The sequence below is a fragment of the Coturnix japonica genome, chromosome 3 (assembly GCF_001577835.2).
Source record: "Coturnix japonica isolate 7356 chromosome 3, Coturnix japonica 2.1, whole genome shotgun sequence".
NCBI lineage: Eukaryota > Metazoa > Chordata > Aves > Galliformes > Phasianidae > Coturnix > Coturnix japonica.
This window is the reverse complement of record NC_029518.1, coordinates 70,932,271-70,953,084: the sequence shown is the minus strand read 5'-3', so window position 1 is coordinate 70,953,084 and position 20,814 is coordinate 70,932,271. Positions and strand designations below refer to the sequence as shown.

The following is a 20,814-nucleotide window of genomic DNA, read 5'->3' as shown; positions in this document are numbered from 1 at the left end:
AGAATCTGCCCTATATCAAAAAGACAGCAAGCCTGTTTCATTCCATGTCTTTGCTACTGGACAGCTTTGTTTCCACATTAAAACTTACAAACTTAACAAACGTTTTGGAAGTATTTTACCATCCCATTTGATGACTCACTCCAGCTACAGCAATTCCCTGGTCCTCATGTATAACAACATTCTTTTTTACAGACTTCTAAACATTAGTAAGATAATTTCTCTCTTGTGTCTTGTGTTTGGTTCTTCCACACATGCTCAGACTATGGAAACAATCAGTATGACTGACGACTGATTTTAGTTGTCACCTGAAAGCAGTTTCCAAAACCAGCACCACTGAAGAAAACACCAACTTCCACTAGGAAAATATCATAAAGAAAGATATAGACCACTTCTCAGTGCTAGAGAGAGCTTTACATATACAGCAAAAGTGAAAAGGCTGAAGAGCTTGTTCAGCCTCCTTCAGCCTGGAGATGAGAAATCTAATTTCTGAGCTTTAGAAAAGGGCATGAATTGTTTTCCCAGTTCTTCAATGTTGTACAATCAAAAAAATATTGGGGTCAAAAGCCTCAGCTGAAAACTGATAAGTAACAATCTTACCAAACAGACAACCACCATTGGTAGTACTATGATGTTACTGAGGGATAGTAGCATCACAGGTTCACTGAATATCACAAGCTGGAAGAGATCTTCAAGGACCACTGGGACCAGCTCCTGACTGCACAGTACCACACAAAATTCAAACCCAGTGTCTGAGAGCATTGTCCAAACACTGCTCAAAGTGCTGCCCTGGGCAGCCCATTCCATGGCCACTGCCCTCTGTTGAAGAACCTGTCCCTCACCCCCAGCTGCCCCTCCCCTGACAGCTTCATGCTGTTCCTTCAGGCCCTGTTGCTGTCAAAGAGAGCAGAGCTCAGTGCTGCCCATCCACTCCCAGTGCAGCTGACATGAAGTCTCCATCGGGTCCTGTGATCTGGGCTGAGCAAACCCAGGGACCTCAGCTGCTCCTCAAATACCTTGTCCTCTAGATCCTTCTCCACCTTAGTAGTGCTCCTTTGGACAGACTAGTAGTTCTATGTCCTTCTTGTATTGTAGCCACAAAATTGTACATATTAAGATGCCCTTCTGTGGGGCTGCTCTTCAACCACTCCATATACAATATGGACATATACCATATGGACATATACCATATACATCTTTATAAATGTTAGTCTTCTGAGTCTGAACAGGTGTTAGCTCTGCATGCTTATGCAAGGAAATGAGTTTGGCATCCTGGGGCAGCTTGCCTGGTGCTATGTATATTGTATTGCAAGGACAAGAGCAGGCAGGGTGTGCTGCACAAGGGCAGAATGGATGGAGTCTGCTTGGCACACATCATGCCTGGCTGCCCACAGCCTTTGCACACTGGGCTCTTTATTTGTTGCCACAGATATATGCTGGAAGCCTCCACAGAATGTCCTTGGCTCAGTCTGGCTTTGTGCAGCAGCCTTTTGCTCAGGGACAAACTGTGGTAATTTTGTAGCGTGTTACAAGATTCCTTCATGAAGCATTCTTTCCAGCCATTACAGTGTTGTTGTTTTTTAATTAAAGTTCCGTGGCACTGTCAGTTCTTCAGTCGGTCAAAGCCGCCTGTGTGTGTGGGAGCCAACACTAGAGTATGAGCAATGGGGTTAGGTGTCTATGCAAGTCAAAGCTGTGACTGTTAATTCCTCTTCAGGTTAAGAAATTTATGGGCTTCCTGAGCAAAAGGCAAGCAAAGGATGCAAAGATCGAACTGGCAGATAAACAATCTCGTGAATGAAAAGAGCAAACTGGACTGAAGAGTGAAGCCTTATTTAAGGCAAATTAACTGAAAAAATCTAACTTGGTAGTGTAAAACAATAGAATTGTTATTTCAAACTGTATTGAATGCATAGAACATTCTTTGCTATTAATGTTTTTCCACAGAAACTGTTCTTTCAACAATTGTATTTAAGACTGATGTCATAGGAACATTATGAATGTACCACCTTTTAAATACTGGGCTCTGACACATAGGCAGGTTTCAGTGATAGAGTTACAGATGGGAAAATGTTTGTTATTGTTCATAGGTACTATAGCCAGTACCCATCTGTTGGGCAAGGCTAAAGAAAGGGCGAGCTGATGCTAGCACTCGTGTTAGCTCATCACAAAGGTGAGGTCTCTTTCTTCTGGGGAGAGGCAGAAGGCTAAGCTCCATTTTTTTCCTTTGCAAGAGGTTCCTTGTATTGTATAAATGTGTTGACAAAGTTCTCACCCTTAGGTAGGAAGGGCCCTGTTCTCTTACTGGTGGGTATGTAAAGGAAGGCAGTATAGTTCAAAGAAAAAGGTTACCTGATTATGAAGTTACTTTTTGCAAAGTATTCTACACCCTCAAACTCAGCTAATGTCATTGTTTGTTGAAGGATTTCTCTCATCCACAATTCAGTCAGCATTCACAAACAAAGAATCTAATACACGTGTTTAAATTCTGTGTGCCAGACTTCAAAATAAGCTTGTTCAAAGAAAATAGGCATCATAGTCTAATGCAAACTGAAATCTTATCCATTCTTCCTAATGCCTTAAAAACACTTTGCAGCTGTAAGCAGTTCTTACAGGGCAGAAAATCACGATTCAGCAAGTTAGTGCAAATTTAAATGAACGCAGATTGATTACTGCACAATTAATTTTGATGGAAGTTGTTGGTGTGTCCACAGATTCAATGTTATTTTTTACTGATGAACTCTTTTATTGGAAAAAGTTTCACACAGAGTGAAATTTCAGTCCTGTGGAAACAAAAAAAGTTGTTTGAAATGTCCGACATTTCTGGAGAACAGAAACTCCACTGTGCTCACCAGCCCTTCCTCAGGCTGAGAAAACAGAAAAAAAGAAGCTCACGGGAAGAATTTGGACTGTTTTAATATATAAAAATATTAGCAATTGAAAAGATATCAATGGTCCGACGTTCTTCTTGGTGGCTATATGCTTCACTGGACCAGTCCTCATTGGACCAATTGTAGTCTGAAATGTCATATCTGGGAAGTGGCACATCTTTGTCCCAAAGCTTCTGGTGTTCTGCACAACTGTAATTTTCCTTTAGTTTCATAATTGTGGCTCCAATGAATATCATTTTTCATTGCAGAAATTGAGGGTTTTGATATTTTTGCAGTGCTGGGGGAATTCTCACTCTGAAACATCACTGTATACCAAATAGGTCATAGGTGGCACTGAGAAGTCTGGACTCTCTTTGCTGACAAAGAGAGGCTCAGCATCTTGCAGCCCTGGGTTCTTAACCTCCAGTTTTCCATGAAACTGTGCACTAAATTATATATGTTCCGAAGAAATTTCCTGGTGCCAAGTTGAGAATAGATGACATTTCCGTGTGTTTTTTTCTCTATTGGTGAAGTATACATGTGTGCAATTTTCTGTTTCTCACTGCTTTGGCTTTTGTACCTAAATTAGAGCCAGGTGTGCAGCTCAAGCCTTGCCTGAACTTTGATGGTTTGCTGATCTCTTTACTATAATTGTGCACAAGTAAGATGGTATAAATGACTGCCTTTTTCTTAAAACCCCAAAAAGTCATTACAGTTTTAATATGCTCAGGTGGTGCTTCAAAGGACTTTTTGTTATTTTACACAGCTAATTTTAAGTAGATCTATATGATCCTCCTAGTACTAGAACCTCAATTAAGCCCTTTCTCCTTGTAAACTATTATTTTGCTTAAAGTTTGAACTATGTAATGTTGCTAAACCTCAATGTTTTAGGAGTTTTTAAGCCTTAGAATTAAGTGTGCCTAAAAATAAACTCGTGTCAACTTTTCCAGTATCATTTAATATGTGTAACAAACCCACTAACCAGGAAAAACAGACTTATGTTTCACAGGAGATTAGATTTCCAAAAGAACAAAACAAAGTTTAAGCTTTGACAACAAGCTGGGGAACAAAAGGAACCCAAGTCATTTAGGAAAAGTACCTAATCATCATGTCAACTTGACACACTTGATTGTGGTATAGAACTTTCTCTCCAGTGATCTGTTTTGAAAGCCATGAAATAGCCCATAGTAAATGTTAATCTCTCAAGATGTGTGAACTCTAAAAAAAAAAAAAAAAAAAAAAAAAAAAAACCACACAAAAAAACCCAAAAAAACAAAAAACAAGAGGGGACCCAGTTTGCATGGTGTTGACCTGAATAACAGGATAATGTGCTTAAGCAGCTTATTCATTCTTCAGTGCCTTTTGGAAACAGAGAAGCTCCACAGTGGATTGCCACTCACAGCTCAGAAATAACTACTGTTCTTTTCACTTGTAGAATGTTTAGTTCTTTTGTCTTCGCCCTGGGTTTCTTCATACATTGTTCCAAACAGGACTATAAAGGAACTTTGGGCTATTTCTTGTCTAACTGTAACATTTGTAAAGTAGAAGGCACTGAGCTGTAAAGGAATTTCAGGCTCTTGGTATATAGCTGGCCAAGCTTTTCATCAGTGATGTGTCACTGAATTAATTGTCTGGGCTTGTGAGACTTCCCAGACTGAAAGTTTAAACATGCCCCAGAAACACTGAGTTCAGTATGCTTTAAATATCCCACTTGAATAGGTGAATACATTTATATAGTTGTCTTATAAGTACACTCTGAGTTTTAGTATTAGCTATGGATAAAATACTTACATATATATATTACATATATTTCAAAGTGGCATAAGGAGGATAAGACCTAGTGTTTCAAGGCAGATAGTTGGCTCAATTAGCCCTTTCTTTAAATAGCATCAATTTGAACATATATTTCTCTTGAACTTTTACTGAGTTACTACCTAGTGCAAACTGGATTCTTGGTGCAAGAATTTGGCTCAGTTTGGCTGCAAAGCTTTTGAAACATCTTCAGAATTTAAAAATTATAAGGGGCAAATGTGTCTTCCTTTCTTCCTTCCTTCTTCCTTTTCCTTCCTTCTTTCATTTTTGGCATTATTTTGCAAAACAAGAATACTAACAGTTTAACAGAAGTCTTGTGGAAGCGTGTTAAAAGTGCAAATTGATTTGCCCATTACAGTAAAAGCAATTTGCCTTAAGCTGTATTGAATCAAGAGGCGTGCTGTGTGCTCACAGAAGACACAGAGCAGCAGACACCTGCAAGCTGAGAAAGCTGGGACAATATTATTTTGCTTGTTGTCCCTGAGTTCCCCTGTAATGCTATTAACAGAGGCACACAGTGGGGAGGGCTGATTCTGCCACTGTCTGGTTCTGCTTTCCAGGCCTGCATGCTCCATGGGAAGTATGATGCAGCTCCCATGGGTTTCCCAAATTCATCTTAAGATTTTAAGATCTCACTTCGCTAAGAGCAGTTCATTTGCATTTCCTGTGAATTTATCTTCCAGAGATGTAAAATTATCCTTGGTATGTCAGATTTTCCTGAAGTCAATGGTCAATTTCATTTAATATTTCAATGCATTTTCTTGGTTATGTTACTCATCCTCAGCTTGACAATGACCTTTCTAAACAGCTTTACAAATGAAATAGCTGAAAAAACAAACAAACATCATCTTTCATATAACAGGATAAAGTCAAGAGTGGCTAAAGGAAGACCCAGATTTCGAAAGCTCTTAGAAGGAGTCGCTAGTCAGAAATATCTGTAGAAAACTCAATACTGGACAATTTGGATGGACCTAGAAATGCAGCTTTCCATTAACAAAGCTCAGAAAACAGCCTGCTCCTTTCATACAATTGTTTTTCACTTCCTTAGAAATAATATATTACTCCCTATCTAATACTGCCTTCTGACGCATCCTCTTAAGAGGGCACAAATGATTTTGTCACAAGGGCAGCTTTACCATAGTATCCAAGGCTAGCACTGCATCAGTGACATGCTGATGCAACCACATCTAGCAGAGCTGGTGAAGAGATCAGAGAGGCCCAATTCATTGTGCATTTTAGGATGCACTAAAATAAAAACACCAAGATAAATGTACTGTATTATGTTTAACGGTATCAGAGAACTCTCTTAACATCTGTCTGAAGGGATAGGGATCATGCCAACTCCACAAATGCCTGTAATTTGAGTTGGAATTTGGAAGACACTCAGAACCATGGTTGTAGAGCAATATTTCATCTGATGCAATTTAAGGATGCATAACTCTTTTATACAGTAAAACTGAAAACAAATGGTTGTCTGCATGCCAGTGGCATTTCTTGAAAATCTTAACCTTATTTGCCTATTGAGACAACAGTAGTCCTGAAGAATCTGACACTGTTTAGGTCTTCAGCAGATTACACTGCATAAAATAATTCATATTTTAAAATAGAGACAGTAATCAGAAAGCAAAGAAGTAAAGTAAGTCTTACATTTAACACACGTAATTACCAGAAGGCACGAGAATAAATTTCCTAAATCCCTGACAACTACTTTTTATAAAAGATTTTACTTAACCTCAGGACAAGCTTAGACTAATAATTAAGCTCTCTGTACAACTGACCATAAGCAGCTGCCAAACAGCTAATGACTATCATTTCTTCTCCTAGAGCTCCAGCACTTAAATATCTAAAATCTCAATCTGTATGTCCTGTCACATGTCACAAGACATTTAACATGTCCATATTTTAGAATATGCATGAGGAGGGGAACAAGGTACATAAATAGATTGTCACAATCAAACACTATTATTGCTTTTAAACATATAAAGGAAAATACAAATCTCCACCCTAAGATGCTGAAAGAATGTTATGCAGTGAGTACTTACAATAAATTACAGAAGATGACCAAACAGCAGTCACAGAATATGATCTAAAAATGCTAGAAAAGCATCCACTATTCAAACAGTTCTGGCCACAGTGATTTTTTTTCTAGAAATTAGAGACATTTTTCATTTATTTTTTTTCAGTTCACAGTGTGATAACAAACAAATTGTGTCTTGCATTCACTACACTGCAAAATGAAGGGAATTTTAACATATCAGTAGATGCATTGCTTGTGAAACTGCAAATCTTATTCCATGTTATCAGTACATTTTCTAATCAACAGTTCTGATATTTTGCAATAATTTTTGTTTGCTTTCAGATGTAACTATAAATCTTTATCACTTGTTGTGCCATCTTATTCTCAACTCTATTAAACTTGTATCTGTTTATTTCATTTACTTCTATAAGTTACTTCCTTGTGGAGGTTCACCAAAATATCTTTCACCCTGACATCCTTGTCTCCAGCGCTGACACACTGTGATCTTTCTTTACTAGAACCAAATATGTTGAGTCTCTTCCTACATATACAGGTCACATCAACAATGACCCTTTGACAGACAGGAAATCACTAACCAAGTCTGCTGATATTCTTTTGGTGCTCACATCTCAGTATTTGATTATGCCTGATTTCCTAACAAGAGGAAAAAAAATAAGGTAGAAGTAGCTCTGTGCACAAGGTAAATGTCTTAGAGCAAGGACCAAGGTTTTAGGATCAGCCTCACCATCAGCCTAGAATGTTTTATTTCAGAAACTAGGTCTATTTCTGTGGTAACACAGACAATACATCTTATCTCACAGTTTGTTATAATAGCTATATTTATAGCTCATTCCTACTCTCATCTTCTCCATTGACTGTCAAAGTGCTGCAGAAGCAGAGAGCTAGTTTCAGAAAGAAGCCAACTAAAACAAACAGTATCTGTTGCCGTCTTCTGAGTGTGAAGAATTGGAAACTTTTGATGTATTTTGTAATAAGGTCTGCCATCAGTTTGGTCTATGGATATTCATGCATACTATCCAAAATAAGCATTTCCAGATATTTATTTCTACCCTTTTATAAATCCCCTTTGCTGAAATGCGGAGTGAAAAGAAATGAAATGAACGGATGGAACTGCTGGTAATGTCAGTATACAGCTCATAGTCTTTAACACGAGCTGAAACTGAGATATAAATCCAGTGCCAGCATTAACGTTCTTTCCGCTAAAGCTGTTTCCTCCTCTGCTTCTTCTTGGGTCCATAAAATCATTGCAGTTACGCTGTTTGGTAAATGTGACAATCTGAAACCCCATCTGTCTCTCTCATATTTTCCATGGCCTAATGAAATAGATTATTTCATAGAAGAAATATTCATAAACAACATATTTCATAAATATAAATTAACAGTTTAGGGTAAAGAATGCCACACTCTCCTAGCCAAAATGGCAAAGTTTGGAGGATGACAACTGAACAAAAGTGAGAGATAATTGTTGAGGTCTTCTCACACATTAAGCAGTTGATGTGTTCAAAAATAAGTTAAATCTTTTTAGAAGTTTGAACAATGTGGAAGAAGCATGTAGAAGAGAGGAAAGTAAAGGGCAAACCAAGTATGAATTTATCTTATCTAAATTAAGAATCTATGTTGGATATTTCAACATCTAATCTAGTCTAAGCTCTTTTAGTAGTCATTGGACAAAAATAGATAGTTTTAAGATACAATTCATTACACCAATTTGAGGTAGATCTTCTACAAGAAATGTTTACTTCTCTTCATAAAATTAGCCTCAGATGATTAGCCTGGGTTCAGATCACTCTCAAGGTACTTTTCTCTTGCCCAGTCATTTGGAGCTTACTGAGTTCAGGAATGCTGGGCCAAATTCTCAAAATGAATTATTCAAATTTGAGATTATAATTGTCTACTCTGTTGAATCTCAAGTATGGGAAAGATAATAGAGGATAGACAAAAATATTGTTATCTATGTAGGTATACTAGGAAGGCCTAGTTTTTGGTCGAGGATTCAAGGAATACAAGAAAGCTGGATGGTTATAAGGAGATTACAAGTATTGTTCTCCAGTATTTTATGGAAATCTAAATACAATACAGTTTAAGTAGGGGAAAATAGAATGATAGTGAAACTCAGTCCAGTTATGAAATATATAATAATATTATATGCAACATTATAGTATTAGTATTAAAGACATTAGAAAGATAAAATTAACATGAACATCTCTAAGTTAACTGCGCAAGAACAGTTCAGTGGGTATTATCAGTTGCAGTAAACTTGTTCAATGGCAAAAGCAAGCCCGGATGAAGAAAAGTAAGATTTTACATTGTTGTATTTTTGTATTGGTTTGACAAAGGGCTGTATGTATTTATCTTCTGAATGAAAATTTAGGGGAAAGTATTTTTCATTTCTATATGACACCAAAAGGGGATACGCACTGTAACAGAAATAATGTAAACACAATGTCCTGCTCTTTAAATAAAGAAGTTAATTACAAATGAATATACCAGTAATCAAAATGTGCTTAGTGTTGATAATATATAATTGAGTCTGAATAATATTTAAATTGAGCAAATGTTTAAAAGAAAAGCCCACTTATACTGGAATTTTATTGGTAAATCTACTGATAATCACAGCTACTGAGCTGAGCCTAACAAAATATAAGAAAAGCCTCTGAATGAAAACAAGGGAAGTGATGTAATACATTCCTCTGGGAATGCCATGGCAAAGATAGCATACAATCTACATTTGCAAATGGATCAAAAGAATTAATATCACGAAGAACTGCTGTTTCCCTTTCTGAACAACAATTTCATAAAAGGGCCAGGCAATGCTTTCATGCTCAGCACACAGTGAATCCCTTAGGAAGCACAAGCCATTTATTACAGTCTTCTACAGTCTGAAGAATCAGAAGGTTTAATACAACCAATGAAATACATAATCATTTAGACATAATAATAAGTAAGAGAAAAAAGATAAACAAAATCAACACATTAGAGATTAATGTACCTCTGATTGTATGAGTAAAAACCTCTAAAAATTCTCATCTAGTTTTTATAAAATTTAAGAATTTAGACCAATAATTTCCTCTGGTATAGACTTGCCTTATCAAGCCACTGATTTGGATATACCATGCACCATATGATCATCTATATAAACCTTTACTTTTTTGTTTATTTCAAGGTTTGGTTAAAGTAAGCTCATTTAACATCATTTCTTGTCCATTGCCTAAAGCTCTGATTTCATTTCCTCTTCTGTTTTATTATTTTCTATAAGTTTTTCTGACAATCCCACCCCACTTTGTCACAATCTCAAAATCTGAGAAATAGGGAGAATGGTCTAATGTGGAATAATACTTTGAGGCAGAAAAAGCAAGCTATGGCTTAGTCAAATGACTGAGGTCTGCATGTATCAACAACAAATTAGCAGCGTATGGCAGAAACATTCAAATGCTAAATCTGGACATATTATTACACTTAAAAATTCTCAAGACATCTGATTTAGAGGCAAAAGAATTTTTGATATTTTCACATTGTCAATGCTTCAAAATGCATTACTAGAACTATTCAGTAAAAGACCCCTTAAAAGCAAGAGAAGCAAAGCTCTCCAAAAAATGCCCAAAATTATCAGCTGTCGGATATTTGGGAGCAGCTCAAGAAAATTGTAGAAAGGCCTCTGCAATGAAGGGCAAATGCAGTCATAAATTACACCCCCTTTCCAACTCCTTTATGTTCGCAAGTATAGTATGGATGTTGGCAGAGTTTCAGGTATTTCCTTTTTTGTTTTTAGTTTTATTAATGGGGCATGTTTAGGAGAGATAGCTAATGCCATATTTATTTTAGAAATGAAATATTGTGAATTCATTGTGTGAATGCATAGGGTTAAGTATTCTGCATTGAAGCAAACATAATCCTATATTTGTTTTGTTTCATTTTAGCTTCATAATGGTATCAGTGCAAAAATCCTTAACCCGTTGAAGATTCTCATTAAGATTGTGGCTCAAAGGACAATTTTAGATATATCTCTTTCTGCATTTTTGGGAAATGTCAGACTCAGATTTAGACTTTACATTTTCTCCATACTATAGACTGTAAAATCTAGATTCAATATCCTTTAACTCCTTTTTTTTTTTTTTTTTCTCCTTCAGCCTTTAAATGGTTATTAACTAAACTCTGGACCTTTTGTACTGTACCTAAGCACCCTAATTTTAGACGCAACAAGAAAAACACATTGCACTTGTCCATACCCTTCTCTACCACAGACTAAGTCCACTCCAAATAACTGAATAAATTTAGAAGAATAGTACTAATTCCTGCAAATCAAAAAATATTGGTTTAGGGTTTTTTTCTTTGGCACCATGGGCTGGACAGAATAGTAATTCAGAACTGACTTTTCAGTACTTTTGATCAGTGAAAACAAAAAATGATTCATGACTGTGTGTATGAAAAGTAATACCCTACTGCAATATTTTCTTTCCAACTGGAAGGGAGAAACAAGAGGAAGGAAGGAATATTCATGAACTGTCATGTTTATTGAAGTGCTGGCACTTCAAGTGCACTACCAGGGAAGGATCTTGCAGCAAGATATAAGGGGAAAAATATCTACTTGTGAAATAGCATCATATTTGTGAAAGAGAGTGCAAACAGCAAGAAAAATTCAGGAATTCTAAACTCCTGAAGAGATTACTGCAATCATCCCTTGCCCGAATGGCAGCGGCAAGCAATATGCTGCGCTCTTAGAGACATGGAGATTTACTCCATCATTAGTTTTAGAGATCATAACATCTGGAGATCAGCGTGATTAAGCCTCAGCATTGCCTTTGAGTACCTGGCCTGGACTCACTGTTCTGTGGAACGTAGAAAAGAGACCACATACCTCAGTAAGGTGGGTTAAACTGATCATTCACATTTAACAGAGCTACATGAAAACCTGTGCATCTAGAAATCTACTGTCTGTACCCCACACAGGTCATTTGCATACCAGAAATGCTCAAAACTATTAGTGAAAACATCTGCAGAACATATCCTAGAAAGTAAATCCTTAGCTAAAAAGATAACACCTTCTTCCTGTCTGAATAAAAATTTCTATTCATAGAATTCAGGAAGTGCCATCATTATTTATTCATTTATTTTATTTAGTCATTATTATTATTATTCAGTACACTATTAATGAATAGCCAGCTCTAGTTCTACCAGTCATAATCCAAGAGCAAGGCAAAAGAAATATGGTCACTTCAAATTCAGAGATCATAACAATTTTATAATGCATTAACTACCCAAGCAACAGTGTGGAAGTGCAACTCATCTACATACGAATGTTAATTGTGACAATGTGTTATTCAGAAATCCCTACAGCTGTAGGCAGTGCCCATCATTTTTTTATCTGCTTGCGTCTTTAGTTTGATTAGTGCCATGGTTTTATGGTATTTCATCGTTTTTCCACATCATAACATCACACAGTTTTCCTCACCTAGGCCCATGTCCCTACAATTTCCCTCCCTCCTGATCCTCTTCCCAGGGCATGAATCTATGGATCCCTTTGCCCACTTGTCACAGGAAGCAGGCCAAACCTCTGACAGTTAGAAATTGCAGTTTTCTGCTACAGTGAGCTTTCCTTTATCTAAGTTTCTATTTTGACTGGAATACAAAAAATAGAAGCAAGTTTGTCTCTGTGTTTTATCAGCAGATTTCTTATTCACGTTCATAGCATGGTATTTTGAAAGAATGAGAAAGCTGAAGATTGGTACAAGTTCCTATGATATGTGGAGGTAATTTGGGGAGATGCAGAAAGCTAACTACAGAATCAGGTTGAAGAACTGAGCTTGAATTTGCACCTCAGCTTTTCTGGATTCAGTCTTCTACCATGGATGCCTGTCATTCCTCCAGGAATATCTGAACTGCCAGACCAGTAATGCTTATTGACCTATTTAGGGCAATTGAGAGAGCTGTCACATTCTTGCATTTAAATACTTGCAGTAAGTTAAGGGAAAAATATTCCAAAGTACGCATGAGAGAAATAGCTTGAAATTACAGCCCAGCTTTTTACAGTCCCTGAGGTATGGCAGATGAAGGAGTAAGAGCTGCCCTAGCAACTGCTTTGCATATTTTCTCTCTTGTGCTCTGTTCAGTAATTATATGACTGTTTTTGTCAGTGATATGAATAGAGGAACAGCATCAGATATACATTTGCAAAAAGTGCACTGACAGTCATGGTTCATCTGTATGATGTTAGATGCCAATGGCATATACATATTTGACCAGTCTTCTACTTAACTCTGCCTATCCAGAGTAAAACAAAGTTTCCTTGTCCAGCTTCCTTTAAACCATCCTGGATGCAGCTTGAGTCATACTCAGAGAATCATCTAGGTCAGAAAAGACCTTCAAGATCAATTCAAGTCCAATTGTCAGCCGGACCCTACTGAGTCTGCTGAGCAATCCTGAGAGATGGCTCCAGGACACCAAGAGGCTTCAACACCAGGTGTCATGACTTCTCTGTTCTATGAGAAAGTACAATTAAAAAAAAAAAAAAAAAGAAAGAAAGAAAAATTGAATGTTTTCTTACTAAACTGAAATGTATGGTAAAGGGCTCATGTTTAAATGCCAACATACAACGAATCCTTCCACAGCTTCCAAAACAGGCCATTCCCAATACAGAATCCATCTTGTGAGCATGGCTGTTTTTAACAGTCATGCTTACTGTTTATTATTTATTCTTTGAGTTTGCTAACTGTTTAAAGTAATAAAAGTAACAGTTTTGAGTAATAAATAAACATTTGTATTTTAATGCCTAAATGTTTTTCCTTGACTCTTCTTGATTATTTCCTTCACCCTTAAAACACCCCACTTACAGCAGAGAGAATATTTCAGGGAAGTCTCCAATAATCTGTAGCTGCTGGTACTGTGACAACTATTCACTATTCTTCTGCAAGCAGATCCTTTAACCATTAGAAGATAATTAATATATGCTTCTTTAATGTTTGATGAATCCCAGAATCCAGAAACGACACAACCTCAGCATTCCCAACACTTTGATATCAGCACAGAAACTGTTGTATGAGTTTGCCTAACTTGGACTGAAATCCCAACTGAGAAACACCATTTTCACCTCCTATAAATACACACTTACTGAATAAGACACAACTTGCACTGAAATTTTCATGGTAAATAATTAACAGTATTTCATATAAAGTCTTAAAATATTTGTGTAAAAGTGTTCTAACAGTGATTGCTTGCCTCCAATTTGCCAATGACTTACACACTATGCATACTATTTTTGTCAGTAGTCAACACCACTCCTTTTAGACTCTCAGTTCTGTATTGATTATACAGAGAAATGTACTATTTCAGTCATGCAAGTCTTTATACTAGATCATTTTTTACTTGTTAGCAAGCATTTTCCATTTGTCTTATTATCTGGGTAACTGTATAAAAATGCTGCATTTTCTTCTCTTCTGATTCCCCTATTTTATGAGTAGCAAAATAATTCCAAAGCTAAAAATGCCTCTGCTAAAACTAGCAGTAATAAAACATTCAATAATCATTAGAATGGAGTAAGTTCCCATGTGCTATCTTGTGTCCTGTATGTAAAATACAAAACAAAACAAAATAAACAGGATGAAAATTTGTGAGGTTTTTCTTGCAATCGGCTTTAAAGTAAGATTTACTCTTTCTGGAGAATTTTCAGGTTCTTAAAACAGATTTAAAGTTGCCAAAAATACATATTTTTAAACATTTTGAAGCATTGAGGCCCCCACAGAGAGGGAGAAGGAACTAATCTAAATGGAAAACATCTGCACATTTAAAAAACTATGTTCAGGATAATTATTATTTATTTATGCTGAAGTTATTAAAGTGATTTCAATTGCAACTGATTATGGAAAATTCTGGTTTGAGTAAGAAAATACAGCATAAAAACACTGCTATTTGTCAGAAAGGTTTAGATTTTAAGATGAGTGAGATAAGTCCCATTCCACAGCAGCTTGACAAATACAATTAGATTAGTCCTGAAGTGGATCAACACCTGGCCAGACAAACACAAGCAGTACGGAGAGAACAGGAGCTGTGAGGCAGAGAAAGGGAGTGAGAAGGAAGAAACTAATAGATCTGTTGTCCCTGGACTCCTGACATGATTGAAGTAGCAAGAGACTCAATGCAAACTCCAGATGTGCAATGAATAGAATCAGGCCCATGCAGTCTCTTCAGTGAAGTGGCAGATTCGGGGATCTCCTTCCCAGTTACAGCTCAAAGAGAAATGCTTAAAAATCTGAGCAGTCCCACCTGGGGAAAAAAACAACCATCCATCTACTCTTTGAAGTGCAGTCTAGCACAGCCCCAAAAGAGCCTCTAGTCAGTAACCCAACCATGACTCAGAAACTTAATTTCTCACACGCTGTTGACTTCTCCTCACCAATGCAAAAACTCAGATGAGCATGAACAGTGCTGAATTGTAGGCTAATATAAATTCTTGCAACCACTACAACTATGAGGAAAAAGCAACAATCAGATACAAAGCCTCTTTAATCAGCCATCCATTCACTGAAGATTAGTTTGAGGCCTTTTTCAGAAGTAAATTTAATTGAGGCTTTTAAAAGGCTGGCCAGTCCTCCTGATAGGAGGTGCCAGAGCATCAACAAACACCAGTTCACAGAGTTTGCTTGCATCTTGTAACACTTAAGGTTGACCACCTTTTCAGAAAACTTGATCACATTGTTTAGCCACAAGAGGAGTGTTATAGAATTTGAACTACTAGTACGTGTACACTTTTTTTCTGATACTTACAGATACAGATATACACACACACACATTCATTGAGGTTGCTCTGAAAGTAACACCTATATTTTTAATGTTGGTCCACAACATCATAAGTGGATGTGGTATGGCAGTAGAGACTGAACCTTCCTCTCAAAGATTCACTACATGCTGTTGCTGTGTGAAAAATGACAGCAGAGGGACTGTCTGACAAAATGATGCCTGACATGGAAGTGCATATGAAACAAAGGTGTGTTGTTGAATTCCTCCATATGAAAAGAAAATTATATTCACTGATATCAACACTTTCTGAACATTTATGGAGACCAAACAGTGGATGTGAGCACAGTTAGACAGAACATGACATATTTCAGCAGTGGTCACAGTGACAGTGGTCATTTCCATTGGTCAGATTTTCATGAACACAGCATGTAAGCTCATGTTCATTGCTGGTGAAAATGCACAGTTAATGGTGGCGACTGTGTTGAAAAACAGTGCTTTATAGCTGATACTTTATAAAATAGTGCTACTGTGATCTTTGTATTTGTGGTAGCGTTCTTAGAAATAAATAGGAGGCATTACTTTTGGTATGACCCACGTGTGTTTAATATATTTCAAGACAATAATATCCCATTGAAGATTAAAAACTATAATGAAACTCAGCATAAAAGAAAAATGGAAAGACTAATGCAGTATCAGAAGAAGCAGATTAAATTTGCTCCTTAGAAACACTTAATCAGAGATTAAATGACTGTCCCACCGACTAAAACCAGGAAGAAAAATATTTTATAGCTAATAAGATTTGTATGTGGTTTGATATGGCTGTGCTAGTGATCAGATGCATTTTACAAGTAAATCTGTCCACTTTCAGGAGAGGATTTTGGGAAAAAAGAGAAAGAGGGTAGCAGACTATTTCTAATTTTAGTAATGCTTTTATGATATACTGTCTAAACTATCCCAGTGAGGCAAGGGCAGAGGTGAAGCTGAAGTTGCACACACCCAGCCCAGCAATCTCAAAATCTCTGCTAAATTCACTGGTATAAGAATGCTTTAACTTCAGTACACATAAATCTCTGATACATTTATCATTCACAAAGTTTAACGCTCGCATCATTTGTAGTGTAACTTCCGCTAAAGCATAATGATATTGCTGATGGTATTTAATATCATTAAGAGACACCAATTAAAATATTCTTTCAGCTATAAAAGGGAAACAAGAGAAGCCAAGTAATTACTAGTAGTTACATGTTATTCCAGGAGCTCTGGAAATAACAAAACCAATTTTCTATAGCTAGCTGCCTTTATATCTATCTACTTCATACAAATAGAAAGCCAAGTCAAGGAAGGCAAAGTCTTTGAAGCACTGGGACTCATTTTGGGAAAACTCACAGCATTATAGAGATTTCTATCACTGAAGTTAACGTACAACTGAAGTACATAGAAATGCACTCACAACACATCAGGCAATAGCTTCAAGCTGTTCCCCCAGGATGAACTCACATTTGAAATCACTGCAGAGGAATTCTGCAGCAGAGGTAGAGCAAGAATGCCGCTTTTTTCATAGTTTTAACTCTAACATCCCCACCATCTTGAGATGTAATTTCCTATACAACTTTCTAACGCTTACAGTGTACGCAGTACATTTTTACAGACAATATCTTCCTTACATACTCCAGCCTTACAAAATAATCTATACTGTGCCGTAGGATGAGACATATTCCATATGACTTTCTAGTTCCCACTTTATTGTAAACTGTATCATAATAGTGAAAAACAAATTTTTATGGCTTGAGTTTCATACAGTACCCTTAAAACTTATAACACTACACCACAGACAAGTACTTACCTCATTATCTGTTCCCACATCCAACATCACAGGTAGGCACTCAAAAGGTTTTACTCCTCCACATGCTGTATAAAGTGCCAGTTTACCAACTGGGATGCCCATTCCATAACAGCCAAGGTCTCCAAGACCAAGAATACGTTCTCCATCTGTCACTACAATAGCCTGGAGGAAGAAAGAAAAGCACTTTAAAAATCAGTTCTTTGCTAAGATCATTTTTGTACACAGAAATTATTTTGTAATCATATCAGTGTTCTTTAAACTTTTATTTAAAAACAGGTAAAACTGGCACAAATCAATCAACAGCAAAACAAAAGTCATGAAATTATAGAATTATAGGATCATTAAGGTTAGAAAAGACCACTAAGATCACCAAGTCCAGCTGTCAACCCATCACCACTATGCCCACTAACCATGTCCCTCAGTGCCACATCTACACATTTCTCAAACATCTCCAGGGACAGTGACTCCACCACCTCCCTGGGCAGCATATGCCACTGCCTCACCACTCCTTTGGAGAAGAAATTTTTCCTAATATTCAATCTGAATCTCCCATGGCATAACTTGAGGTCAGTACCTCTCTTCCTATCACTAGTTAACTGGCAGAAGAGGCAGACCCTCACCTTGTTATGACCTCCTTTCAGGTTGCTGTAGAGACCGATAAGGTCTCCCTTGGACCACCTCTTCTCCATACTCAACAATTACAGTTCCCTCAGATGCTCCCTGTTAGGACTTCTGTTCCAGCTCTCTCACAGCTTCTTTGCCCCTCTCTGGATACTCTGCAGTGCCTCAGTGTCTGTCATGTAGTGAGGGGCCCAAAACTGATTACAGTACTCAAGGTGCAGCCTCAGCAGTCTCAAGTACAGAGTCACCTCCCCGCTCTTGCTAGCAATGCTGTTTCCAATACAAGACAGGATGCCACTGGCCATCTTAGCCATCTGAGCACACTAATGACTTATATTCAGCCAGCTGCCAGCTAACACCCACAGATTCTTTTCCTCTCTTATTTGTATTTAAAAGGAGCTATGAGATATGGCTTAGTGGTTTTCTGTAGGTATGGTAAAGGGAGGACAGTTGGACTAGATAATCTTGTAGGTTCTTTCCAACCTTGTGATTCTATGATTCTATGATTTGTGAAATGTTTTACTGTATATCACTGTGCTTTTGTTGCACTACTTTAGATTTTTGCTTCATCGTAAATGGGACTTGCATGTAAAACTTCTCAGAACACTCGAGACATATTTCATATTACATTACAAGGAAACTGGCATTGTTCCCTTTGACATTTTCCTGTCAACAGTATCAAAACAGAATAGGAAACGAAGTTATCCACAAAAAAAGGATCCCCAGACTCCTGGGTTTTGTCATCACTATTTCCAGGAGAACCAGAGACAGCCACTTCTGCTGGCTTTTCACAGGGCCATCTACAGTCACATACTTCTTACCCTTTCAAAATGTATTTGTTTTTCTTTTGATCATATAACATGCTCTATCATATTTATATGTATGAGACTGAGTTTCTGCTGATAGAAATAGAGAAGCTCAGTAAAACCCACAAAGTTGTGTGCACTAATAAGGGAGATTTTTCATATGAGATGACAGAAATACACTCCATGTATTCATGAATACAAATCTAAAGTTAGAGACAAAATACTAAATAGGTTCATATGAAGTAAAAGTTTTTTAAAAAATAAAAAGCCACTGTTGTAGCTACAGTCCAACAGGTCCAACAGTCAAACTCTTGAGTTAACATTTCAGTCACAATGAAGTAGATAGAACCATAAAAATGTTCTTGTAGCAAGAGCAATGAAGTGCAACTACTGTACAAAAGACATAGAAGATTGACAGAGAGCAAATGAAACACCTACATATCAGTATCAGGTTGCCAAATGCATGCAAAGGCCTCCTCAGAAACATTATGAAATAGATTCAGAATGCAATACAGATTAAATATGATCAAAATCTGACAATTGACCCTGTGGCCTAGGGGAAGGTGTTAAAAATTTTACAGTTCCTGCTGCCAACAGCCACTTCTCTCATAAATATGACTTGTATTTTCTTTTCTGATTTGCTGGAATTTTTATGATACAAATAAAACTCTATATATTTCAAAATTCCATACATTCAATTACTAATACATTTTTTAAAAAGCAATTGTGCACCATATGTACAGCTCCTAAATCTCAATTATAAAGAATTGGCTAAATCATAAATTGCACTCTGAAAGAAATAAAACAATGCAGGAAATGTTCTCTGACAACATCAACTTTGTCAAGCCAACAAAACTGAACTTACCTTGATGACACTTTCTGGCCAGGACTTCAGCATTCCAGCAATGTGTCCACGGTCATGTATTGTAATAAAAAGACCCCTGCAAATAAATGAATACTTTTAGTATACACAAGCTAACAATTATTCCCTTCTAAAATATTTAAATCACAAATTATCTCCATGCATACATAAATTCTATTCAGTAAATATTTAGTTTCTTTGGAATGAAATAATTAAATATTTGCATTAATTAGAAGTCAGAGAAAACATAACTGAGAGAAAATGTAACTGCTCAAGGATTCACTGAGCAGTAAAAATCTGCAGGATTTAATTCTGCTAATTATTAAGCTTGATTTTAAAGCTCTCTAAATATTTGATACGTTCAAATGCACTGATTTACTGACTTGAAAAAACATATTCACTTTATAGCAGTGAACACTAACGCTCATGGAGTCTTAACATTCTTAGGCAAAAACTCACCAAAGATTTAATCTATGAATGAAAACTGAAATAAGTCATCATTAATTCAAGAGCATTCAGTTACGCATTCAGAAAACTGTGTGCTTATTTAATTAGACTAAAGTGGTACAGTATTTAATGAAAACCTCTTATTAGAAAGTGTATATAGTCTGCCCTATAGGGCTGAGCATACTGCATTTTTACCTTGAAGAGTGCTTTTTAACTGAAAAAGACAGTCCCTCCCAGAATGCTGTAAAGAAGCAGTGCAAAATACATGCTGATGCTTCCTTTCTGATGCATTGTACAAGAAGTTGTAGTTTTTTGTTTTTTTATGTTTTTTTTTTTTTTTTATTTCATCATACTGTAGATTTTACCCATGTGTGAAGGTTGTTCCGAATCACACAGTTTGGTTTTGTTTTACTAGAACTCTAGTCTGTTAGCACAAAGTAAGCAATTGTTGCACTATCAACATATTTGTCTATTTTCTATTATAGATCAGAAAAATATTTTGGAGTAACATAACAATCCTTTCTTTCCTCTTATAAAAACAGGAGGTATTCTGACATGAAAAATGCCAAACATTTCTGAATGGAGAAGTTCAAACTTTTCTCACAGCCCTTCAAATTGAAAACTTTCTTTGAATTACGGACTGTATAAAAATTATAATAGAAGTGATTTCACTTCCCTGTGCCATCTAAATTGACAGGCTTAAAAATAATAATAATAAAGATTCTCAGGGAGAAGCTTCAGTTTCTGAGTTTTCACTTTCCCAAACTCCTGCACTTTGCAAAATAAGC

The 20,814-nt window shown here is 36.7% G+C and overlaps 1 protein-coding gene across 1 annotated transcript in view; it reads right to left on the bottom strand.

Annotated features, from left to right (window-relative positions):
- Positions 1-20,814, bottom strand: part of ME1 (malic enzyme 1) — a 143,151-nt gene that overhangs the window by 62,638 nt on the left and 59,699 nt on the right. The window contains exons 5-6 of the mRNA XM_015858973.2: positions 19,583-19,658; positions 17,291-17,452 (exon numbers count right to left, since the gene is read on the bottom strand). Of these exons, the coding sequence (XP_015714459.1) occupies positions 17,291-17,452; positions 19,583-19,658 (238 nt within the window). The remainder of the gene's footprint in view (positions 1-17,290; positions 17,453-19,582; positions 19,659-20,814) is intronic.